The 27,146-nt window shown below is 41.5% G+C and overlaps 1 protein-coding gene across 1 annotated transcript; it reads right to left on the bottom strand.

Moving 5' to 3' along the window:
* Window positions 1-481: 481 nt before the first annotated feature.
* kif26bb (kinesin family member 26Bb) lies at window positions 482-26,812 on the bottom strand. The gene is made up of 15 exons (XM_076084334.1): window positions 26,753-26,812; window positions 26,180-26,548; window positions 23,224-23,700; window positions 20,553-20,674; window positions 20,222-20,393; window positions 15,507-15,710; window positions 15,107-15,200; window positions 13,425-13,696; window positions 11,508-11,685; window positions 11,151-11,289; window positions 10,707-10,866; window positions 7,365-10,527; window positions 4,859-5,028; window positions 2,407-2,555; window positions 482-977 (listed from the first exon to the last, which is right to left on the bottom strand). Exons 1-15 carry the CDS (start codon window positions 26,810-26,812, stop codon window positions 743-745), a joined length of 5,964 nt encoding a protein of 1,987 aa, XP_075940449.1. The 3' UTR covers window positions 482-742.
* Window positions 26,813-27,146: the final 334 nt, after the last annotated feature.

Raw genomic sequence — 27,146 nt, forward strand, 5'->3', positions numbered from 1 at the left:
ATCATGTTTAATAAGTAATGCAAGGTGCTCCAATATTTGTCTGCGAGCTAAAGATGCATGTTAAAAAGAGGCTTTGCACCATAATCTTCCATGAGTTGCTTCAAACAAGTGAAATCAGACAAAACCGCTCAGTGAGTAACCCTGCACAAATGTTAAGTATCTATAGTAGTTCTATCCAACATCAAGTGTACTATCAAATATTTACCCCTTAAGAAGCCCGGAGGCTTCTCCAGAGAACCGATAATGCAGAGTCAGATTGTTTTGTGATCTGATTACTCAGCAGATTCTTTGCCAGAAGAGCAATATTTTCCCTGTAGTTACACTGAAAGGTCTTGTTAGCATTGACTGCTGCACTGAGCTGAACTGGTTGCTTTTAAAATACTGTACAATGCTTAAATAAATAAATGTATTTAAAGGAGAAACACGTCTTAATGACGGATAACAGAACAAGAGTTTATTTTAAGGTCATGATATTTTTTGAGATTCCAAAATGTGTCAGATAGAACGGTTGCATAGCACATTTGAGCCCTTTGTAGGTGTAAGAATGAAGCTCTGCCATTGGCTCTGACCATTAACCTCCCTGTGAGGACAGACAGTGTGTAGCACCTGGTTCATTCAAAGGGACCAGAGGTAACGTGGTAGATGAGAACGTCAAGTGTGCATGTGGCACATTTTGAATTTGTCATCCCAAACATTCTGAGTCTGAGAGAAAGAAGATCATCGAACCAGTCCACGCCATAATTCATCTCAGCTTCCCTTCGAGGCTCTCTGCTCTCGCGCCTTTCCGCCGCCGCTTCTTCTTCTGCCGTCTCCTGGTGCCGGCATCAAAGCAGGTGACCATCATGACGCCGGCCTTGCAGAGGTTGAGCCTGTCCTCCAGCCGGGCCGTCACCACTTCGAGGGCCTCCAGATGCTCCAGGGAGTCCACCTCGAAGGTCTGCCACAGGTCGACTGGAGGACGACAGTGAGGTTTGACACTTAAGTTATTAAGGACAGGGAGTTTTGAGCGGCAAACGTTTTTTTATGCACCAATCTATGGTGGAAAAGTTTTTATTTATGTAAAGTAAAATACTGAATTCAGGTGACAAGTCAAAATAAAACAATATGATGGAGTAAGTCAAATATTTATTCTGTCACTCTTTGTTATCTCTGCTGAGTCAACCCACATGTATTCATGATTTATTCTTCAACCTCTTTAAATGTACACATGGCACCATACATCATTTAAATCCATATATAAACCCCTACACTTTAATAGCTCTTTAATAGCTCATTAATAGCTCATATGTGTTCCAGTAGGATTTCTGCTCATGTTCTAAACAAATCCCACATATCCGGTTCTCTGAGACGTCGAGAATGAATTTGTAATATTTTGATAAAATGTTGTAATATTACGAGAATAAAGTCGGAATTTTAATAAGAAAAATTAAAATGTCTACAGTAACCTTTAGTCTGCTGTGCATTATATGTTATTGCTGTGCTGTGATGGTGGAATCCCCTTCTGAACCCTGTTTAGGACTGCAAAAGTCTCTCATGGGGGGGGGCAGAGACAGCAACACAGAGCTACAGGTCTGATTATAGCCTATTATAATATTATGACTTCATCCATTAAATCTCTGATTATTATTTTCTAACAGTGGCCCTAATACTCTGTCGTAGTTGAGTATTTCACCTTTTGGTTTATCTTTCACTAATTTGTGGCTGTATTAGAGCAGCCTTTATGACCAAAATTATTGGATAATTCAGCAGACACTGGATATTGATAGGGACATGTCTACTTTACTGTATGGGGTTATTGTATTTAGACAATATTTACGATGAGGTTAAAGCGCCGCACTCTTTGAGTACAATAACAGATAATGTGCTTTATAGGAAATTACAATCAGTGGTAAAGTTCAAAGTGATGATGGTAATGAGGATTGTGGATATTGTTGCAGTAATGGCAGGATGCTGCCCCCTGTTGAAATGTTGTCATACTACACGCTTATTATTTGCTCATTGACTGAAGGTAGAGCTTAAACGATGCTTAGCATTTATTGGGATCTATTGGCAGGAATAGAATATCATATTACAATGATTTTTGTAGCGTATAATCATCTAAAAACAACAATTGTTTTGTTTCTGTTACCTTAGAATGAGACGCTACCATGGACCCTTACCAAAATTCATTAATTAATTGTTAAAATAAATCATCAGTAATAATCATTAATTGGCGCCCTAATTGATCACTGGAGATTTCTTTCATTCTCTTCCTGATCTAAGCTTTTGTGACTCCACTTACCACATATCTTAAAATTGTTCTAATATGTTAAAACAACTTCACATTGATTTATTTTAAAAATGTAAAAGAAACAAATATTATTATACATGCTTTTTTCCTCAAAAGAAGAAAAAACAGACTGACACTCTTGGTTCCACTTGGCGGGCTCCAGCATGAGGTGTAGCTTGGCCCGCTCTAGCTCTCTCCTCAGGTTGTTGTATCTGGCTCGGACCTCTGAGATCCTCTGCTGACGGTGCTCCAAAAACTTCAGCTTGGCACTGAAGCATGCAGGCCCCTGAAAACACACACACATTTCACTACTTTTATTAAGGTTGATACAGCACATAATCATTGATGAAAAGCTTGTATTTTAAAAACGTACTACTACTGTTCTTAAAAAATGTAAATAATAATGTGGTGGAATGGCTGCAACACCTTTTTAACCATCCACAATGGTATTAATGAGGAAGTTTCAAGATTATTTTAAATGTACGGTCCTGTGTGCCTCCTAGCATTTGATTAAAACGCTACGTTTGAACCTAAGCCTAATAACCGCTACTTGCCTTACCCTTACCTTTACCTTAACCTTAACCTTAACTTTAACCTTAACCTTTACCTTTACCTTACCATAACATAACTTTAACCTAAACCTAACCTTACTCAAACCTTAAACCAAGCCCTCACCCTAAGAGAAAATGATTTACGGTTTGGTGACATTCATTTTGTCTCAAAAGTAAGGTGAGGCCCCTCAATGTCTAAACAGATTTATGTCCCCACAACATGAGTCATACACACTACACACACACACACACACACACACACACACACACACACACACACACACACACACACACACACACACACACACAGTGCTTTAGCAGTTGAATGAAAAACAGCACCTCCCCTCTCGCTCTCTCTTTCTCGCTCCACACACTCATAAACACCATGTTAGGGTTGGGAGGACACCTCTGGGGAGTGAGACTCCTGAACAGAATTACTCTCTAACCCTATTAGTAAGAGGCAGTTTGGAAGGTTAATACATGCACATTTTAATGGGGGACAAAAGAAAGCCTCAAAATATAAGGCATGGGGTGCAGCAGGACTACACATTACTATTATATTTACAACTTGTTGTTTTTTTTGTCAATGATGCCCAATGAACAAAAATAAGTTATATTTCTTTTAGAATCTATGTATTTTACATCCAGTGTCCTTCTTTGTTCTTTGCTGCAGCATTGACCCAATTTCCCCCATGTGGTCATTAAAATTGCATCAAAGTTGCCGTACCTGAGACGGGTGGAGGCGGGGAGTGTAGTCTCATGAGGGCAGACCTCTCTTGTCAACGGGACATTACGTCAGCACATGTTTCACATTTGGTCTTCATGCCCATTTCAACTCCAAAGGCAAAGAATCTTTTATGAAACCTTTACTCACCCAGGGTCAGTTCACAGAGCATGCTGTTTTTCAGCAACATGCTGCCTCTACCTCTATACCTCACACATGAGACATGGTAGCTGCCAATATGGGATTCTTAAAGCAAAGCACTGCATGACTTTCTACTTACAGGCTGTGGAATACACAGAACCTGCTACACTTCTAATAATAAAGTAATATTTTTAGTTCACATTTTGATCTCCCATTTACAACAATAACGTCTCGAGGTAACTAAATATACAGATAAGTCATTCCCAAAGAATGGGTCGGGACCCACAGGTGGGTTGTAGTTTATTTTATTAGGATTTCCAAATAAATTTGTAGAATTTCTTTGGTAGACTTCTATTTAACATGTATATCTGCAGTACACATTTGGCCACATCTTTTTGATATTTGTAGCCTACTTATAACATTGAATCTAATATGAAAGGTTAGCTTACATTCTGTTTGTTTAACTGACACGAGGAAGTGAAAAAAATGAGATAGCCAGTTAACTTTGCCAAAATGTAAGTTTAAAGTGTTTAACATGTGTATATATTTTCAATAACACATGCATGAAACGATGTTGTGATTTATCAAACCTTTATCTCTTTGAAATGGCTGCTTTAGTTAGTTTACTGACATTAAGATAAAAGATAATATAAGTAAAAAAGCTCTGCTATAGAATAACAAAAAAGGAATGACTGATAGTGTGTTTAGTGGTAGTCTAATTTTATGTTCTCAACCTGTAGCTAGAACCCTAAAATGGAGATGAGCAGCAGAAAATATGAACAATATAACATTTACACCTTATTTTTCTCAAGCTACATACTGCAGGTGCCTAACCATTAAGTTCATGAACTGGTTTGGTTAGCTTGCAAGTTGCCCCTGTGGTAGATCCCTATAAATTAGCTTCAATAGCTAATCCAGGGGGCGAAGAGACAAGCGTTTGATAACCTCGGAACCAGCTGTCAGAAGACTTTCATGGCAAAATGCAGAGGGCTGTTTTTCAAACCTGATGCCAATAACAAGAAAGGGGGCTTTGCTTTAGAGACCTTAAAAAAGGCTGTGTGGAGATATGTTCGACCAATGTTGCTATTTCCATTGGTTTCAAAAAGAGGTTGATAAAGGTCATATTTTACATAATGCCCTTTAACCTCCTAAAAATCAAAATAAACACAGCACCTGTTTGCCAGCACCTGCTCTTTTCTGCATCCTCTGCACATTGTCGATCTCATACACCTTGATCTCGTAGGCCTCGGGGATTCCCCGATCCACCCAGCCAGACTGCAGACCACTGGCCGAGCGTCTCAGGGACAGGGGGGCATCATGGGAAAGGCGGCGCTGGTGAGTACCTACAGCAGGGCGAGGCAGAGTAGAGTGAGACGCTGTATCTTGATTTGACTTGTTTTCTTTCTCTTCTTCCGTTTCTGAAACGTATTACTGCATATACACAGTGAAACTGTTGAGATATTCTTCACTATAAAAATACCCAATCAAACTATATTTAAGGTAGGGTGGCATTTCAGTTGATTTTTTATGTTGTTAATATTTGTCATGATGTCAGCTCCGTGCCGGTGCTGGCACGGAGAAAAGGCACTGTTTGCTCAATTTAAAGACTTGGCCCAGGATTTAAAGTTATAGCAATAGATGTACAGTATACATGGCATTTATTTAAATTCAGCAGCACAGAGTAAAATTATGTTGTTTTGTTCTCAGGTCATCATTTTATAAGTGAATAAGCCTGCTTGTGGTGCTCATAGATCTACAAGGTGGCTAATGCTGGAAATCAGAGTATTACTGAGCTGGTACGTTAATATTGTCAACTGACATTCTGCTCTAAAAGCATCACACCTGATAAATGAAGGATGTTGTCCCTAAGTGGCTTTCAATGCCTAGGGCCTAGGCCATGTGCTCTAATGGGGAACAGAGAATACAGTTTGCCTGAGGCCAAACACAGCTTGCCAGGGCTACCATATTATTCATAAAAGTCAAGACAGGAGACATGGTTTCTGTAATTCGGTCTGGATTGACTCAGTTTGTCAGTACAGGAAAATATAGTTTACGCTTTGTGTGACTGGGATCCTAAGACATTAAAGCTACTTCGAGGAACTTTCATTTTGTGTTAATTTTGGTGGACTAAAGAGGTAGTGTTTCCAATCATAGGAGTCCAGGGTCAGTGCTGGCTCCGGCTCTCCCGTGGCCTCCAGCAGCGTGGTGTTGGCTCCTAGCTAGGACCGGCGGAGCAACAAGGTGAAGTTCTGTCGGAGGAGGAGCTGCCAGGCGTTGAGCTCTCCACCTCCCGCCGGAGCTCCGACTGCAGGTCAAAGGTGGCAGAGAAGCCGGATATTGGTCTGTCCACGGTGGACTGGTTGCTGACGGAGGCTCCGCTGGAGTCTGAGCTGGTGAACCTAAGTCGTTTCGTCTGATTTCGTGGGGAATAAGACACTATGACAAGCATTAAGAATAACTAAAAAGCCAATCTTCTCGCCGATGGTCTCTTTTGCCAATTTAGGTCATAGTGAGGCATCAATATTAAATTGAGACTGTTTTATAAGCAGGTGTACCAGTTCCCTGTAGTAACTTTAAGAATATGTTTTAACTCTATGTTTTAACACTAATGATATGGGTACAGCTTTTGTCAGAATGGAGATGAGTTAAATATGTCAGGGGACACTTAAGGAGAAATTAAGTACAGACTTCTTCCAATTAACAGTATAATTTGTTTTAGGACTTTAAATTCATAAATTCTGAAAAAGATTTGTCTCCGGTTTTTATTGCTCCATTAGCAGTTTCCACTGTGTCGACCTAGCGTTTCTCAATGTATGATTCCATTAGCGAGTATTGTTAGTATGCACACACACACATCTTTATAATTCACTGTACCAGCCAAACGCTCTTCATGTTCTGCTCTTGAGCTGCCATTAGTAAGTGCCGTCACCGGGTTCATGTATTAATAATGTGACCTCCTACATAATTTTGGCTTTTAATGACTGCATTCTACAGATGTGTGTCATCTCCAATTTATGTCACATTAATATGTTACGTGGTCAGATTACAAACTATGATGGTGGAACTACAGTGTTGTTCATAAAATTTGTGTGGTTAACGGTTTGGAAATTTTGTATTGTAGATTATGTCTAGGGAAGAAATTATATGGCATATTTCTGCAAAAAGTACTGAACTGGATTGAAATTTCCATAAGAAATACCATTACACTTTTTCAAATGACATGATTCTGTATTTTAATCTGACAATTAAAGTATTGCATTTAAGTGGATTGGTGTGAATGTGCCAGTACTCCATTGGGATATTGCAGGTTCAAAACATCAGATCATAAAAGTCTCCTTAACTGCCTTACAATACAACAATAATAAACAACTGACAAATATCAAGAAAAACATGGCATACATTAAAATCACCAGTATAAAATCATACTGTACTGAAATCAATAAAAACAATTGGTTGCTTTAAGTAAAGAAAAATATATGAATCGGTCTTAAATGGTCATGGCCGGTTGAGAGGCTGAACTTGTGTGCTAGCTTTAGACTTCTTTGAGACTACACTTGTAAATCTAACATGCAACACCAACAACATATATTGAGACTCGACACTTGGATGAGGTTCTGATCTTTCCAGAAGAGGAAGTCATCCAGATCAGTTCATAAAAGGCCAGTTACAAAAGTTTTACCTGTGTTGCCTCTCCTCCGAGATGATCGACTGCTACGAGCCACACTGAGAAGAGAGCTGCTCCTGTTGCTGACAGAATCTCTGTTTGAGATGGTGCTTCCCGTGGCTTCACTGTCCCTCACCATGCTGTCATATCCACTGCTCACCATACTGTTCCTGTTCGAGAAATTCAGGGATGTCTTCCCCATTGCTGGTGGCAAATCTCCGCTCAACACACTGGTGGTGTCACTAGCGTGCCCACTCAGGTGATCAGGCATTCGAGGAGCAGTCACCCGGCTGTATGGCGAGGGAAGTGTGGTCATTTGGTCCAGTCCTCCTGAAGTGGGGCTGGAAGCCCTTTCCTTAAGGAGGTCTGAGATCCGGCCATTGACAAACCCTTGGATGGCAGATTTTGTGGATGAGCATGTCGAGCTCTGGCTCGGAGTGCGACTGATGGAGTGAAAAGACCGCGGAGGGGAAGAGGAGAGAAAGGAGGATGTCCGCTCAAAGCTAACAGTTTTACAGTCTGGAGAAAGACTGGCACTGCGGTTAATGGACTGCTGCAGGCCTTTGTGGGGGAGACTGAGGTTCTTGATGCTAGGGACAGACAGTCGACGGACTTTGGGGCTGGCCATCTTAAGTTTCCCCACAGCAGAGAGCTTGGAATGGGTATACCTAGCAGATTGAGTTACAGGCTTTTCAGAAAGAAAGAAGTGATGACTACGGTCAGTCCGAGGATTCTTCCTGGTGCTCTTGCTAGCCCTTGCTAAGGTACAATCTCCCTCGATACTTCCTTTATAAGCCCCTTCAGTACTTCCCTTGGAGCTCCCCTTAGAACTCATGGAATTGCTACTACTGCCTCTATCCAGATTTGGGAAGTCTCTAGGGGTTCTCCCAAGGGAGTTAGTCCTGGTAGCCAGCTGTTCCAGTTTGGCACTGAAAAGCCGGCTGCTGTCCTCAATGGGTGACTTTGGCCTCCTAATCATATGATCATGTTTCAGTCTTAGGTTTGAGGTCTCAAACAAAGATTCAACGCCCTTTCTAGGAGCACTACTAGCACGCTGTTTGTACTCTGTTCCATATTTCCGAGGAGAGGAGACACGGCGGCTATGGTCTGCTGGGGAGTGCTGTCTGCCCTGCCTCCTCTCTAGAGTTACTCCTGGGCTACACGGGGTGGATGATGTCACCCCCCTTGGGTCTCTGTGGTTGCCTGCCATGTGACCACAATGGTAGCTGTCCTGGTGGTTGGCATTTTGCCAGCCTCTAGGCAAACTACCTGTTTTAAAGGAAGCAGTGGCGGTTTCCTGGCAACCAGGTGAAACACCAATTCTCTTAGGGGCATTCCCAACACGTCTGGAACTGATTTCGCCCCCCTCCGAGCCCTTTGGAGTGTTGGTGGAATAAACATGTTCCTTGTCTCTAAGGTGGCTCTTGTCTGATTGTCTCGGTCTCTTGCCACGCATTTTGTTTTCTGCTGTTTCATCGCAGAAAGCTGAATCTTCCAAGACCATTGGGTCAAAAGAACTTTGGCTAAACAATTCGTCACATACTTTGTCAGACTTTTTGGCATGTGTCTCATAAGTAAAAGCACCACTCCTGTTCTGAAGAGCCTTCCTATCTTCTGGAGATTTTACACTATTCCCTCGGAGGTCAGACTGTGATTTGACTTCTGTAAAAGTATCACAAGGACTTTCTTTTTCTTTCACACCATCAAATTCACAATCCACATCTGAATCAATCAGCATATGATTTATAAATGAAGGTAAGAACCTCTTTTCCCTTCTGAATTGATACTGGGGCTTGTCAGTGCTAGCCTCTGTAGCTACAGATTGAGCTACAGAGCTTTTGTTTGAATTAGAGGATCCTGCGGCTACAGTTTCTTCGCTAACATTGCTGATTATCCTGATTGGTTGAGAGCTGGTAGAGCCTTGAACATTTACCTGTGATTGGGCAGTGTCTCTGATACAAATAATGTTTCCACCTGTCCTCCCTCTTTCCAATACCCCACTGATGGTCACCTCCTCCACCATAGAGAACACAAGTTCATCTTGACCTTTCAGGTCTAGTGGCTGTTGAACGGTAACTGTGATAGTGGCCTTCATTTCCTTAACGCCCTCTGTTGGGCGATTACGTAAGACATCTCCGAGTATAACACTGGTAGCCAAGGAGTGTGAAGAGGAGCAGGAGGAGGAAGAAGATATGGGGGAGCTCTTGCCAACTGGTGAGGTCCTTTTGTTTGGTTTGAACCAATCAGCAGCTTCAGGACTCTCCTGTGTACCTTTTGGCAGAAGTGCAGAACTGGTGACGGCCATGCCCTGAGCTTCCACATTAAAGTTCTGAGAAGAGAGTTTATCAGCTGACTTAAGAGTTCCGTTTTTGGGCAGCTCAGAGCGACAGGTCATGTTAAGACTGAGAGTTTGATTTAGCAGTTCTTCACTGGAACTGGTTGCACTGCACTCCTCACAGTCATACAGGCCTGAATCCTCTCTCTGAAAACTGTCACCCGGGAAGGCACCATCTGTTTGCTTTTCTCCGACAGAGGCCTGACTGCAGCCAAACCCCTGATTCAACAACAATTTCTGTGGTGCCTCTGATGATACGGTGTCTGCCTGTTTCCCTGTGTCTTTCTGGGGTTGTGATTTGGCTGTGACGTTGTCAACAGAAGGGCCTTTTGAGGAAGACTTGAGCGCATCCATTGTTGCCTCACTTCCATCGATACAACCCAAGCGCTCTTGAAGTTCAGCAAATGTGTCACATTTAAGACAGTCCCTCCCTGGCTGCTTGATGTCTGCTTTCAACACCTCAATATTCCCTTGAACAGTTTCTTCGTTTTTCTTCTCTCCCTGCAGTTGAGGAATTCTCAGAAGCTCTTGGAGCAGAGCGGTAAACTCTGGGTCATCCATGTCAGCCTTGTTAGGATGCAAAGAGGGTATGATAGGCACAAATTGAGGTTGCACCAGTCTTGAGGTTCCTTTGGAGTGGACCAAGCCATCCGTGTCTATTTGGATGACTGTGTCACAGGACTGGTCGCTACTGGAGCGCTCATCTAGTTCACCACGCAAATGGAAACGAGGGATGTCGACGTCTACCTCATCGGTGGAGTGGAACGCCCGCAGGGACGAAGACGGAGGCCCTCTCTTTTCTTTAGTCAGACTCCTCCCGGAAGGAGAACATGAAGTGGACTGCTGTTGGATAAAGATGTATTGTGGAGTTAGTTCTCGAACTGGACTACCCAAAACGAATAAATCACTGGGGTTTATTGGAAACAATCACTCTCGCTTCCTTTGCAAAGAGGGCACCTATACTGCGATGCCATTAAGAGATGGTGAATGAGTAAATAGACGTTACAGGACATGTACAATACCTTCGTTCTCTTCTGTGTCCTGCGGATGCGAGAAGCCAGCTGGATGGTGGACAGGGTCTCTTGAAGGTGTACCAGTGAGTCATCCACCTGAGCGATCACTGTGGTATGGCAATTCACATGACCCAAGGCCTCTCGAAGAAGTAGAGTCAACTTACTGCCCCTATGCAGAGGCAGTGCAAATGTCCAGACATTAATCAAAGGATGCATCAGTTATTTTGATCTCCAAGCAGACTATCAATTTCCGACAATTTAGTGTAGTTGTTATTGTAGTCCCTTCGTTTTATGCCACTATGAAATGGGTTTACAGGCAAATATCTTACTATTTTTTTTTTTTTTTAAACCAACAGCAAGAATTAACTTCAGCTCAGTGTCAAAATATTACCACAGTTCACTCTACACCAATGAATGCCATACATGTTTATTTCATATTTTGGAGGTACTTACTTGATGGGGGTGGTTTTATGTCCACTTAGTAGAGATAAGACAATAGGGCCCAGTTCAGAATATGGAGGTTTATTCTTGCTCATACCCCTTATACCACTACACACATCTATCATGGTCAACTTTGTGGGCCCACGTGAACCTATGCATGGAAGTCGGAGAACAAAGAAGAGTGTAAATGCAAAAAGCTTAGCATGTTTTCAAATATGCAAATAAAGAACACATGAATTATATAAAGATATATATGAAACAGCATTAAATCAGCATTGAATTTAGGGTTAACGGTGGCAAATAATTCATGGGGAAACACCAAATTCACCAGGGAAAGGCCACCCTGGTAAGTGAATAATTCATTACAACCTTTGCCAATGGTGCTGCTCTCTGTACGAGGGGGTTGGACGTGGAGGGTGAAGAACATTATGGAGCTGTGAGACAGGTATGTAATGAAGTCATTGTGCCGACGTGCTGCAATGGCCGCGTCCAGGAGGGAAGCAGCCCGCTCAGCAGTGGGGGCCTTCACCCGGTTGTGGTTACGTAGCTGGAGGAAGGGGACACATTCATAGTCATAACATTTCACGTAGAATCTCTTCATATAATACTTAAGGAGAGACACCAATATAAATATCTATTAACGAAAATATATCACCATGAAACGTATCCAGTTGATTACTTACATTACAACTATTATTTATTGTATTATACGTTTGTTTAAATATGCAAATAAGGCATTATTTTTTTAACTTTTTAAATTTATTTTATTTTGCACAATTCAAACAATAAAATTAAAGGTAAACAAACATAACAGAGATAAATGAATATCACAGTATAGGAAGAGGCAGAAAGCCAACTGGGCTTATTTGAAGCCTCCACCTATATAATATTAAAGTTTTACAAAAAACATAAAATAAAATATGCATAAGACATTACATTACAACAAAACAAACATATTAGAGTCAAAGGTTTTTACAGGATTCGTTTTTTTATCACTCCATAAATCAGAAAATACTGTCAACAGCCATAAAGAAAATTTTAAAATTGTCTACATATTTTTAGGAATAAAATGTTCTATAAATCAAAATGAACAATATATGAACAAAACCCTCTAACGAAATCCTTTGGAATATAGAAAAGAAGGAAACTGGAAAGCTTGGTGTGTGTAAGTGCCACTTCCGGCTCAGAGTGAGAAAAAACTGATTTTGAGAAACGGCCTTTTAAGATTTATATCGGAAAATGTCCTCCATTTGGAAGACACTACAGGTGAATAGGGTAAGAAAATAGCTAATAGATATCACCATTATTACTTACATAAGGACAATTATTTTTTGCATTGGTTTACATTGATTGCATTGCAAGTTTTCTGAAACGTTATGTTTAAGTATGTAATAAGGCATTATCTAATGCTTACTTGTGGTGAATTAAGGTGAAATCTAAAATAAACACCTAAAAGTGTATTTTGAATGTTTTCTTTTCCACTAGTCTGAAAGAAAACATGTTATGGAAGTAATATAGACCAAAATCTCAAAATTGACCAGAGCAGGAAAAAACATATTTTTGCCTGTGGTGTCTCCCCTTAAATGAAAAACAACTGTCATTTGAGAATATTTTGGAATGACAGCTCCATTCATACGTTTCATTTTCCTATTCAATGAAGAAATAGAGAGAAATGCACAGCTACACTAGTGAGGTCCTGGCTTGCAGAAATGCCAGGGCAAAGATAGCTGCACAATCATAATGCAATCAGATGTAATCTTGTATGCAATCTAATAAACTTCACTGACTACCAGTACAATCTCCTCACATACAGTATAGACCATTATCTAGATTGACTATCTAAATAAACATTAACATTAATCCTACCATATCTAGAGGGCAATGTCTAAAACCAAACAACCAAGACATCTAGAGCAGTAGCTGTGATAACACACCTCCTTCGGGAAATGAATGAGCAATAAACAAAAGTTAGTAAAATAACACTTGTCTGTGAATTATTGAACCTTTGATACAATGGCAGAGAAGTAGAGCCAAAAAATTGTCACATGTCAGCAACAAAATATACAGCCTTGGCTCTCTGGTTTTCCAGATTTGGAACCGTCTTTTATCTGTTTCCAAAGATTGATTAGACTGTACATAATCATACAAAGAACAATAACTAATTGTTTGACCCTTGTGTGCTTGCTCTTAACAGGAACAACAGACAGACCGGGAGAGACACAGCAGAAGCAGCAGTTAAATTAACAAGCCTGCTTTATCCAAATAAAAGCCCTTTATTTATTTTACCTGTATCCCATAGACGGGGTCCTCCTGGAGTCTCATATGGGCTTTTGGGCTGTCCTGGACACTCCCTAATGAGGGGACGACCTCCCCCAGCAGATCCCTCATGGTGTCCTCCTCTCCGCAGCAGAGCTCTATGGCTGACACTGATACAGTCAGATCGGTCCAGGTCTTCTCCCTCCGCCGCTCGATGGCGCTGTACAGCCAGGAGATGGCACAGGGAACCAGCCCGACTTTCTGGATGCTCTCACCACTCCCCACCATGCTGGACCAGGAGCCTGAGGCAGACGACAAAGCATACCGATGTATGCATGCTACATACAGACACACATACATATAGTACATATACTGTACATGCACAACATGCTGGCCTTTAAACACACGGGCGCCCCATCATACAATATACACTCTGAGAACAACCGTCTTTACATGATTTATGGTACAAATCCATGGTTGACTCAGGCTGTCTTTTAGGTAGGGGGCAAAAAATATTATTGGTGATGACAATATATTTTTCGGTTTGAAGAAGTTTGCACCTCCAAATATTCGTGTGTGTCTGTTTTTTCCTTTGTTTCCAGGGTTGGGGCACCACAAAGTACTTACACTTCGGACCCCCAAATAGCCAGCAGAGGCCCTGTATGGACACACTTGCATACAGGTTCACAGACATTCAGCTCCAGGCAAACATTCATGCTAAAGTAAAGTGGGCTAGTGGAGGTGAACTAGCTTACACAAATCCCAATACAAAATACATAAACTCCATAAAGATGGAGCAGATTCACAGAAACACCCCAAAACACTTCCTCGTGGACTGATGCCATACTGTATCTCCAAGTGCACATTTGCCCCACATTAGTTTTGAGCTATATGGGCCTGTTTTACCATTCTTGTCTTATCCAAACTCTAATTGAATGAGGATAAGATAATTGGTTTTACTCCAATTAAAGGCCAAGCTGGCTGCCGTTATTCAGAGAGAATAGTATTCTGTAGTGGAGATTGATATCCCCAGCCTGTGGGCCACATGTAGTTTGTATTGGCCAACTAATTCAATCAGATTTACGGAGAGTGGCGTCATGTGAAAAAGCAGCTCCAAGGAGACCCTGTCCTTACCCTGTGTGTGTGTGTGTGTGTGTGTGTGTGTGTGTGTGTGTGTGTGTGTGTGTGTGTGTGTGTGTGTGTGTGTGTGTGTGTGTGTGTGTGTGTGTGTGTGTATGTCTGTGTGTGTGTGTGCAAATCTATTAAACTCCTTCACGGACGCTAAGTGCAGGGTTCCATCTCTCTAATAGCAACGTATTACAGTCCATTTTGTTTACAGTCCCCTCTGAGCACAGTGCTACAGCAGTCTTTTTGTGCAGTATGCTGAAATGCCTATCAGGCTTTTGAAAAAGCATGTGTGTTGTATAATTTATGAATAGGCTGTTATTTACTAAGTAACAGGTGAAAGATGAATGACTAAATGGCAATGCTTTTCTGTCAAAAAAAACAATGTGGAAATGTGTATCATAATTGATAAGAGGACGGAGAGAGGAAACGTAAAAAGGGAGTTTAAGTGATAAAGAAAGAGTGAATGATAGCAGGAGTGGGACAGAGGAGCAGGAGGAGGGGGGCGCGGGGGAGCACAGATAAAAGCGTCCCACTCTCATCTTGAGATTTTAACCCGTGGCCCCTCACAGCGACCGATTACTTACCCACATCAGCACATCCCAAACCCAGAACACATCCATCGCTGCCACTGAGCACACAGCGGATGACATCAGCCAAGACGCCCGCACACACCTCGGCCTGGTCAGGGAGAACAAAGGATGACGAGCATATAATGATTCACTACTGCACTGAGATGGTACATCCAATGAAATGAAAGAAGCACACTGATTCAGTAGATTCCCTTGGGCCTAGATACTGTAAGCAGAGCTTGAATAGAATTGATGGACAGTGTAATTGTGGTGGCTGTCCAAGCCCTATCAGCTTTCAGGTCATCAGACAGAGAGAAAACCAACTGTGGTGTGTAATGTACAGATGGGGAAATATACATTGAATATTTGAGAAGACACAGAATGTGCCGGACGAATGTTGGATGAAGAACCAAACCTGGCTTGAGTCCTGAGGATATGCAGCGTCAAAGTTGAAGGTCTTCAGCTGGTTTTTGCCATCCCTGCCTAGTGTCATTGTAGCCTGTGGTTGGCCTTTGCTGACTGGTTCCATTATGGTCACTCTTCTCTTGGACTGGTCAATACGAAGAACAGGTGGTTGGCCCTCTGACAGCATTGGGCTCACCCTCAGCGAGACCTTGACCTGTTCACCGAAGGAGATGGTGGCATGTTGAAAATTGCATTAGGTTATGAACTGTAAAACACTTTGATGGGTTAAACATAATCTGTCTGTAGTTCTACCACTTTGGCCCAGTCTGAAATATCTACACAACTAAGATGGACTTTCAAGAAATTTGGTACACACGTTCATGGTTTCCAGAGGATGAATTGTACTATCTTTGCTAGACCCTTAGTCTTTTCGCCATCATCAGGTAAAACTAAAACTATTTTTCCAATAGCCGTCTTTGGTTTATAACCAAATACCTACCAAACTAATGACATTATACCAAACTCAGCTGTATCATAATTTAGTGCTAATTAGCATATGTTAGCATGGTAAAATACCAAACTAACATGGCAAACATGGTTGTAGGCTAAAGCCTCAGCATGTTAGCATTATCAATGTGAGCCTGCTAACACTAGCATTTACCTCAAAGCACCACTGTGCCTAAGTCCAGCCTCACAGAGCTGCTAGCATGGCTGTATACTTGAAACACATTGAAAATGTGTTGTTTTAATTTAGGTGTACCGACTCTTGAATGCTGCTGTTACAGAGCAACATGTAGCTATGTAAGTGATTTCAGAAGAAGCCTGTGCATGCAAGTAAGTTTAAATTTTGAAAATAAATACCAACAGCAAACTTATGGGGGAAAAAGAACGAGCTTCAAAACAGCAAGGTTAAAAAAGACCTTTATATCAAATTCAGGGAGTTTTAGCCATCTAAGAGACTTCCCGAACTCCAGAATAGAGTGAGAAAAATATATCATTCAGATATATGCCACAAAATCTTATAATTGGCTGTGCAAAGCTTCCTGTTACGCTGTCGGCTGCAATGCATTCTTTTTACTTTTGAAATGTTTGTGTTTACCAAAACAGGGTTTTAACTCAGAAGACTGACATCAAATAGAGAGAAGTAATAGTGAGACTTTAGCTCTGAGCCCCTGCTGCTCCGCCATGGGAGGCTAAGATACTATTTTATGCAACGAAGGTTGGAAAGGGAAGCCTTGGCAGAACAAACTAAATGTCAAAAAGGATTAGGTCTAAGCATTGGGACGGCGAGCTAAAGATAGTGTATCTGCTGAATGTTTCCCACTGACTTCACTTAAATTGTACCCTTACAAATAACTTTTGTTTTTACAATAAACACTTGAAATGATGAAGGCACTTGGCCAACAACAAGGCAGTACGTAACGTAAAGCATACTTTGGTATTTCCCTTTCACCTCCTTACTTTCTAAGATTTTATCAAATTAGTTTTAAGTAAGTCACAGAGTATCGACGACTGTAACGATGTCTTTACAGGACTCCCTAAAAAACGTTTAGCTGCAGCTGATCACATAACTCCAGATCTGAGGTCTTTACACCAGCTTCCTTTGTGTCAAAGAATATTTAAAAATTTGGTTTAAAACTTTTGTTTTATAAATAACTGCATGGTTTACCTCTGATCTTCTTCTAAATTATGAACCATCTAGACCTCTCAGGTGGTCTGGTACTTGTCTGCTTTCTGTCTCCAGAGTCAAAGCTAAACGTGGATAAACAGCTTTCACTTTTTATGCACCATAGAACAAACCTTGAGTCTGCTGCAACTCTCACTTCTTAAGACGTTTCTGTTCGCCACTACCTTTTATCAAATCAAATAATTATTCAAACCTTAAACTACACTGTTACTTTTATGCTTGTAGTTTATAGCTTTTTACTTTTGGCTCTTTAAAGACTGTTTTTAATTGTATTTTAATGTCTTTTTTAGGTGTTTCTTTTGCACTTGTCTTGTTGCTAAATATGTGCTATATAGGCTGAATACACTTTGCCTTGCCTTACCCTTTAACATGTCTGGCAATCTGTGCTCTTGTTTCATAGCCATCAATGGAAACACAAAAATGAGCTGTATGTTGTTTTATGTTCACTGATATTTAAAAAAAAAGCAAAAAAACATTTTTTCTTTAGGCTGCATTCGACGGCCAGTTCATCCAGTTAGTGCAGAAACCACTTACAACTGCATGGCTACATATGAAAACCCTCCCGCTATATTTCTGCATGTCATGACATTAATTCCTTTATGCAGTTCTCTACAGCAAGCCTTCGGATTTAGAGGCTTTAAGGTCTTAAATTAAGTTAGATCCTGACTCTGACAGCCATTTAACAAGGCTCATAGGTCTGCAGGAAGACAAGGCAACATTTACCTCACAAAAGATTATAAGCTCTATTAAGGTTGATAAACCAATTATAAAATGATTCTTAATCAGGATTCAGGTCTGCAAGATTGTGAATAGCCCTGTGTGCCATGACACCCAGTCGAATGCGGTTTTCTTGAAATTGTCCAGGACTGCATTACACCACGATGACATCATCCGTCATTGATATTTTGAATATCTGAAAGCCATGTTCCATCTGCCACATGATTATTTCCCAGTGTCTGTAAAGGATTTGTATTTCTCCTCTCTCTCCAAATCATAATTATAATACCTTAAGCAAGAAGTGGCTCCCTAACCCTATTGAACATGTGTCAAACTCTATTTATGAGGGTTAAATTATTCAAGAGACCCATTTTACAAGCGGAGAAAATCCCCCTCCGCTCTCACACACTTGTAAATATATTCTGGCACGCAGAAGCACACAGAGCTGAGTGCTCGGGCAGGTGTGGGTGGTGGTCGGGTCTATCTCAGCCTTTATCTGTAACTCTAGACTCAACCCAAGAGTCCGTCTATCTGAGACAAGGGGAGCGCAGGCAGCCATATTGATCCCCCCAGTTTCTCCCAGAGGAGGGGAGTGGAAGGGAGGGGAGGAACAAGACGGAGACATTAGCACCACATTACAGTGTATCATAAGAAGGCGTGATATAGGATCTCCTCCAAATTGACTGTGATCTCTTTACTGTGCAACAGGGGTAGTAAAAACACTTCCAAGATGGTGGTTGTGGGCGAGGATGGTAGTATATACTTCCAAAGATTCACCACCAGTCCAGACCTATTTTAAGTATTTACACAGTATCTTCATCAAGTCAGTGCCATTGTCTTCTGGTACTGCATGTACACTTGTCTTAAGAAGACACTTCAAGTAAGATGACTGTTGGGAACTTTTTTCTATTTTCTATTTTTTTCTATTTGGATGTGGAATGTGTGTGTATACTGTAAGCACACATTAGAGAATGCATGCTGTCTTTCTCTTTACAACACACGTTAGCAGAAAACAGGCTGTGTGCTGCTTCCATTATTGAGTATATGGTGTGTTTTTCCCCTTTAAACTGTCCTGCGCTGATGTATGTGATGTGATGCAAAGAGCTGTTTAGAGTTCAAATGCATTGAACTTTGAACCCAAGCTGCACTGGTCTTCATGAGTGCACATTTAGTGCATTTGAGTCTCTCTGTTGTGCCCCGCTGTCTAGCTAAAAGCCGTCGCTCGCCGTCCTGAGGCGTGGCGTCTACCCTAAATACTGTTAGCTCTGTCAGCACTGTGGCCATTTTTGCACTGTTGCGCTGTTACCACTGTTAGCTCCTAGCCAGCCGTCTCCATGTTGAGAGCAGTGTGGAGGCAATATACATGCTCTGAATTTTGTATTGAGCACCTTTAAAGAAAGAAGATTTATGAATAAGTGTTTCTGAACTTTGTGATAATAAATCATCATTTATTATTGGGTGAAATGTTTGCCTTCATTTTTAGGTGTTTGATATAGAAACAGTGTTCGAGTCATAGTCGTAGGAATGTAACGATTGTTAGCAACGTTAACGTTAAAGCCTTTAGATCTTTGAAAGAATTATTTCACCCAGAACAGAACAGATCATGATTGGTTTTAACACCTCGCTAATAGCTTTGAGATTTTGAGAAATATGCTGATTATTATGCTTATTGCTGAGAGTTAAAGAACAATAATAATACCACTCTCATGTCTTTAAATTAAATATGAATCTAGAGACAGTGGGCGATTAGCTTAGCATAAAGAGTGGAAGCAGGTTGAACTAGCTAACCTCTATGTGTCCAAAGTTCAAATACAAATCCAGCCACCGAGACCTCAAATGTTTACCAATAAAAACATTCAAATTTCATTTGATTAATCCATATACAAACTGAAAGTTGTGGTTGTACAGGGAATTACGTGCTGCTTACCTCCTCTGTGGATTATGCTAAGCTAATTGGCTACTGGCTGAGGCTTCATACTTACTGTACGACATGAGAGTGGTATTAATCTTTTCATCTAACTCTCAGCAAGAACATGAATAAGTGTATTTCCCAAAATGTCAAACTACTCCTTTAAGTATATAATATTTGACAATTAGTTATTATTATAAGAATTACAAATACTGACAAGTAAAATGTTCACTGTAATACTGATAATTGGACGTGAATATGAGTGCTTAAATGTATTTCTACAATTAATCATTCATCCAATTTTAATTAGAATAAAAGTAGTTGTGAAGAATTACTCTAATTATTACAAATTGCACCCAAACCAAAGTGTTCCTACAGTAAATTTACTGGAATTTGGAGCCCAGCGGTCTACCTTGGCAACACTGGGTGAGTCTCTGGTTCTAGTGGCAGCTTGGAGCAGGCAGGAGGGGACGGGTGGTGGGTTTTTCTGGATCAACTCCCTGAAGCAGGTGGAGAAATGAGCAGGAGCTGGATCAGAGGCCTGGCCTTTTTTCCTCGATGTCAGGTTGAGCTTCTCTGCAGCCCTACAGGGAAGAATGAACGCCATGTCATACCACTAAATCTAAAGGGTGTAACCAGTGCAGACATGCTGGGAATACAACACATTTTACACACAACAGGTGCTGTTCTGATATATACATATATACAGTACATATAATATATATATATATATATATATTTACCTGGCTAAAAGGGACATAGCAGCAGTGTTGGCGATGGTCACCACTCTGGATATGTGAGGGATCTTTGAGCTCGTCTGTACAGTCCCGACGTCACCACGGACCAGTGCAGCATCATCTGAAGCCTGCTGGAGGGAGAGAGCTCGTTATAAAAATGAAAATCAGTAATTGCACTCCTGCACCCACTCCAAAAGGGGCTATTATCACAGGAATTACTCTGGGGAGGATAATTGTGGGGCGTGTCTGTCTAGGGCATCTAGGCCGAGAGCGCAGTAGGTTAAACAGGAACCATTAGTCATATTACGGCTCTGGTTAGCTGCACTTACAGCGCGATGAATAGTTTGTGATGGCTCTAGTGACTGCTGTCTTGAATTTAAAACATGACTCGGAAGAGGAGCAGTCAACATCACTGCCTCTGACTCACACACACACACACACACACACAGTCAAGCAGCTTCATGTAAAGCATTACTTACACAGCTGTAGCTCCAAGGCGTGTGTTTTGTACACCGTGTGTATGCAACATGACCTATTCAACATGCGTTTGCTGCTGCTCAACATAAAGTCACCGGGACTCGTCGCAGGCCGCAGGCTCAACATGTTTGTATTCCAGCGCTCTCAAGCTTCACGTCTCATCAACGTCAGAGCCTTTTTCTGGGGCAAGATAACAATGCTCAGTTTTTTCTCTAGTAATGATATTCAACCATAAACTGCCAATTAGAGCCGTGGAAGAACTGCAGGAGTAGTTGGTTTGGAAGGAGACTGGGTGGAGAATAAAGACAGGGCTAAGTGAATTAATGAAGCCATAGTTGATGTGGATAATGTATAGATACTCCCCCGCCCCTCCTCTTGTCTTCTTGTTGACTCATACAATCTGTCATAACCTTTTTTTATCTTCGCTTTCTCTTTCCCTCTGCTCTGATTTCTCTCTGTATTTGTAGTCCTTCATTATCTCTTGTTTTCTCCTCTCCCGCCCATCTCTCCTTTCGTTCTATCGTTCCTTTCCTTCTTCCCATCTTACAACACTCAATTTCCTTTTCTCTTCTTCTGCAATCCATTTTTCCTCCACCCTCCTTTTTTTGTCTCCTCTCTCCTTACTCTTTGTCCTCCACTTTCACTCGTCTCATATTATTCCACCTCATGAACCTGTATTGATCTGCTCTTATAGCGGGCACGCCTCGCTAATTTCTAATGCAGTCTGGCAAAGCTCAGGACAGTTTAATTTGAGTAACATGTTGCATTGTTATTGTCCAATTTCATAAGACAAGTCGATTAAGAACAAGAGGTTTATTACAATATTGCTCTCAAGGCTTTTTCAGTCCAGTTGACCACCCCAACCCCCTTCAGTTACTGTTGCTATGTCCAGCGTCCCGTTCTCACAGAGCACAGAATGATAGTGGTGGCAGCTTTGCAACTTAAGGTTCTTAGTACTTTTTAAAACAATGTATGCTTGATTTCAGACAGAAGTACAAAAGCAGTCTATTTTGCAGGTTGTCGCCAGCAGATCTTATCACCTAGCTAATTAAGCTAATGCTAGCTCCATTCGCCTTCGGCTAACATAGGCTTACATTGGGTTAAGCTGCTTGGATAAAGAAGACAGAGGTTAGGCTTATCGTTTATTGCCCGTTTTTTTACTTTTCAAGAGGAAAAACTTTTAAGATGAGGACTAACATTAACTGATGTGTTTTTGAACGTAACGCTATCACAGATAACGGGTTTAGCTGTGGATGGAATACAGCCTAAACTTCCTACACTCTGATAGCATCCAGGACCAGCTCCCACACATGAGCTATCGTTAACAGATTTATTTATGTATTTAGCCTGTAACTCCACAAGATATTTTGGTATGAAACTCGCCTCGTCCTTGTAAGCAATGCTAGGTTAGGTTACTACAGTAGGAAACCTAGCTAGCCAGACATGCTATTGTTCGGAGCTTATGTTAGAGCAGATAAACACATTGTATAATCAAGTCTTTGTACTTTTGCTCTTGTGTTTTAAAAAATTACACATTTTTATATAAGGAGTGTCGCTCTTACTACAACGCACCGCCCCATCATGTGCGTAATTACTGTTGCTAAGCTATAATTGGATGATTGCTCTTCCAAGCTGGTGTTTGGGAAATGGTCAATTGTGATGTCCGTGAAGATTCTGTCAACCAGGTCACATGATATCTACAAGTAGTATGTCAAAGGTTGGATACTTATATTTTCTATTTCTCCATATGGATCAGGAGGAAAACTAAAGAAACATTTAAAAAGTTGAACCAACATGTATAAAATACTCTAAAACACTCACTCACCTTGTTCAGGTTTATGACATTGGGGACTTGGGGGAGGGCGGGCTCAATCTGGTGCGGCTTCCATCACAGTAATGCATATTTCACCAGCCACCCTGTTAAATATGACCATCCCCCTATTGATCACAAGTGCTTTTGACTGGCTGGCTTTTATGACTTGGGTAAATCATGACCCAATTCCATTCCATTAGCAAAAGTACTTTTAAACAACGACCATGAGATCTAAATAGTCTCTGATTAGGCACTATGAATCATTGCTTTGCTGACATGAGCACCCGTGAAGACGTACTTTACCCATATAGCTCATTAAAAGGGGAATGCACACTATAGGGATGTGTTATGTGTGATTTAGTGGTGAGAGAAGGCTTTTAGGGGTACCTTATGGTAAGGGTACATGGTGACACCATCAGCGCTGGATGCAGATTTAGAAGCGACCAGCTGCTGCTGCTGCTCTACCCAGCGGCCCATATCGGGGTTGGGCAGCTTGGGCCCCCTCCGTCTGAGGGTTTGAGGGGTCCTCTGAGGCGTCCTCGGGCTTCTTGGGCTGTGCGGACTGTGGGTGCGACTGTGGGGATGATGCACAGCCGTGGCAGCTTCCCATGGAGCCCTGTCTCCATGCTTTGTCTCACTTAGGCCCAGCAGTGTACCAGCGCTAAAGCTGGGTTCAAAGGGAGGCTTAGCTAATGGCTGACCCCTGCTCAGAGCCAAATGGACCGCCTCTTGTTTGAGCTGGTTGAGGTTCACGCCGCAGGCCCCACACTCGCCCTGCTCCCTCTCTCGGTCCCTGGACTCGGTGGTGGACCGACTATGGACGCGAAGGTTGTCGTGAAGAAACACAGACAGGTCACCAGAGTCCTGCAAAAAACAAAAATTGCAGGTAAACTTGGCAGTGAATGCTTTGAAGTTCTCACTAAGGTTACTAGAAGTAGCCTGTAATGGTATTGTTACAGATAAGATAATGAGATCAGAGATTCAGCACAAAGCTTCTGGTGAAGACATAATAACAAAGCTAATTTGCCTTGTTTGGTTTCTGGCTTGAGGATTACATGACTGATCACTGTGCATATGGAAATGGAGTCGTGGGAGGGCACTGCAAGCAATGTTAGCACTTAGCAAAGTAATCAAGGAGTCAGTAGTATTGATTAATACCCCTGTAATCATTAAAAGTAGTTAGCAAAAACTTACTTACTTAAAGTGAACACAAATGTAATGAATCTCTGCTGTGAACCACCAATTCAGGGAGAACAACATGTCACGGCACAGAATTTTATTTTCATTTTCCCTGCTGACCCCAACCCTAACTCAAGCTGGACGATAATCATAAAGTAACATTTGTTAAATTCTGACACGATGCTTGAAAAAGTTTAAAGGGGTGGGGTTTAAAGAGACAGGCGCTAAAACAGAGCATGTTCAGACAGAGGGTGCACTGAAAATTCAGACAGTATATTAGAATGTTTTTGTGTTTTTTAAACTTTAAAGCATGTAAACATGCAACAAAATACGTGAACCTGACAATGAGCATGATATGTCCCGTTTAAAGTCCCCAGCATTGACTCATATCTAACAAAATGAACATGAAACCATCATCTTGCTTTTCATCCCGACAAAGACACTCTTGTGTCACATCCTGTTCAGTCTGCCCTTGACACCCACCAATATCTAACACACTCCTTCTTCATCCCATCCCTCAGCACATTGCTAGTGATTCATATTCCCCAAGAGGAGTACTGTAAGAGCAATTATTATACATCAATTATTATGTAAAACAAAGTCACTAAAATTCCAAAAGTACTAAAGCATTAGGCATTAAATGTCTCCAGAAATCTCCATATCCAGGGTTAATTAAATCACATATGCCATAATATCTTCTTCATTCTACACCAAATTGGCAAACTAGGCTAATTCTACCACCAGTAAATTTTTGTTTCAGGTTTGGGCATCTTGCATTACTCATATATAAATGATGACAGATATATAAAGGACTAAATGTACTCTCGTAGCCAGATAGGCGACTGTACTTTCCATCTCAGCCAGATTGGAAGCCCCACTAAAAAGATGACATTACAGAGACAAGATGCTTTTGAAAAATCATGCTCGGATCAATAAACCTGCAAGGAGCTCGCTTGCTTATCAGATTTCTTTGTTCTGACCATGTCTGCGGCCACAAGATACCGTCACTCTCCTGCTCTACTGCTCTGTTCTGTGGTCTCTCTCCAAAACACATGACGCTATAGCTGTGCCCCATCCCACTTAGGTGGACAAAAATAAAGAGTCCTCTCTCAATGGAGCGGTCTGTGGAGATGACACAGGGATGTCAAGATGAAATATTCATGCCCATTTGGAACCACTCACGCAGGAATGGCACTGGTTTACTTTGTCGATTGGAGTGTGTTTGATGGATGTTCGTGGTGACAGATGTACAGCTGGATGCAGAAATGTGCATTCCTCTCAGGGGCAGCGCTGTCGAGACTGATGGGCCCACATGGACATTAAAACACTTTCTAATTGACTTCAACATACAGCACTACAGAAAATGTGTTAGAAGTGGCAGCTTTATTTTAAAAGCTACATGTGTTTTATTATGTGAGGGTTGCGACTCGTGATTATTTTCAGTATTGATTCAATTTGATTTTTGTTTTTGTTTTCTCAAGTAATCAGTTAATCTTTTGGTCTGCAAAACAAAAACAGTTTGCCTTTCCCAGAGCCCAAGCTGACATATTCATATTGGTTGTTTTGTCTAACTAACACTCCACACCCTAATTATGAACAATTCACTGTCATAGCAGACTAACAAAACCAGCACATTAGACACTGGGACCAGTCGATTCTTTTTACTTATAAACTTAGATATTTACTTGATAAAAAACTGCTGCTGATTAATTTTCCGTCAATCAACAAATTGATTAATTGGGTTATCAATAAGCTCTAGATTTTCTGATATTATTTTATATTGAGTTATATTATATTAAATCCAATATTATTAAACTAAATTACATATTCATTTGTTGAAAATATGAGGGATAAAATACAGGCATCCTTGTGAATAAGTTTATTTGGGGTGATTAAATATGACCTTATTACTCCATCAGTTGCATAAAGACCATCCAGGACTCATTCTACATTTTGTTTATTGTCAACTATTACCCTGTACTACCACCTGCTGAAAAGTCCTGGGATGTGTTTACTTGCATCAGCCTGCATTTTGTTCATATGCCAACATTTCCTCATTGGGATTCCTATCAAGCTAAAAGTGAGCAGACTGATCTTAAGTGCATTCCTGCTCCGCCACATCCCTGAGCAGCTCCATCAGAGCCCAGCCCCGTGGTGAACTGACCTTGCAAGAGAAGTGATGGTGAACAGCCAGGCTCAGAGCTTGCTTCTTCAGGGCAACAAGGGTCGCGGAGCACTTCTCGCAGCACGCAACTTTCCTGTCGGACCTCCCAAAGCCCGGATTCGCGGACATAGCGCCTCTCCATATAGTCCCACTACCAGAGGACATGGTGCTCCTGACGCGGTCTCCGACGGCTCCAGGGAGGGACTTGTATGACGGGACAGCGTCCGCTCTCTGGCACATATTCCGATGTGGGTCGCCTCTGGACCCTCCGGCACCCTCAGGACTGGGACGTTCCTTGGGCTGACGGTCTCTCTCGGTGATACTTGCAGAAAAGCCGACGGGCTCACAGTGATGCTGCACTTGTGAGCTCTGAGAGATAAATCATCAGGAGGATGTACGTGGGCTTCGTTAGCGGGAAATTAGATGTCAAATCGACGTGGATAACTGTTACCACACCCAAATGTTTGGGAGTTGTTTTGTCTTAAAGTGTTATTCTTATATGAAACTCTATAAAGACCATAAAATGATGTTACAAATACCACATCCTGTTCATAATGAGTAAATCTGACTTACCCAGTGTGTACCTCTCACCGAGGCAGGGCATCTCTCTCCTCTTCTAGTCAGAGATGACATGACAACTTGTTAATATTTTAAAAGATATCCGAACAAAGGCAGGGCGCGCTTTTCATTTCTTTTCACCAAAGCTCCGTGGATAAAAAGCAAACACATTTCACTCATAGTATTGGCGTACGTCAACAAAAACAAAATATGACAAACTAAGAGGCTGGAGACGCTGTCCTCAGAGGAGTGGTGACCAGTGGCACAGTGGAGGAGGAGTGAGCGCACTGAGGAAACGCTTCATGAATTCACTTGGTTATTTACGATGACCTCCTCCGGGAGGCAGTAAAGAGCAAGCGTTCACAGAAACAGTCAAAATAAACTTTTTTAAATGGAATTCACTTAATTT

Source organism: Anarhichas minor, unplaced genomic scaffold (genome assembly GCF_050575085.1).
Source record: "Anarhichas minor isolate MPS153535 unplaced genomic scaffold, ASM5057508v1 ptg000136l, whole genome shotgun sequence".
Classification (NCBI taxonomy): Eukaryota; Metazoa; Chordata; class Actinopteri; order Perciformes; family Anarhichadidae; genus Anarhichas; species Anarhichas minor.

Bases quoted from the DNA above. Each gene is read 5' to 3' on its own strand.
- kif26bb (XM_076084334.1), bottom strand. From the start codon at position 26,812: ATGTCATCTCTGACTAGAAGAGGAGAGAGATGCCCTGCCTCGGTGAGA. The intron at 11,290-11,507 runs GTTGTAATGAAT...TTCCATGCATAG, and splicing joins GAGCAGCACCATTGGCAAAG to GTTCACGTGGGCCCACAAAG. The intron at 978-2,406 runs GTGTCAGTCTGT...TAATAACTTAAG, and splicing joins CCCGCCAAGTGGAACCAAGA to TGTCAAACCTCACTGTCGTC.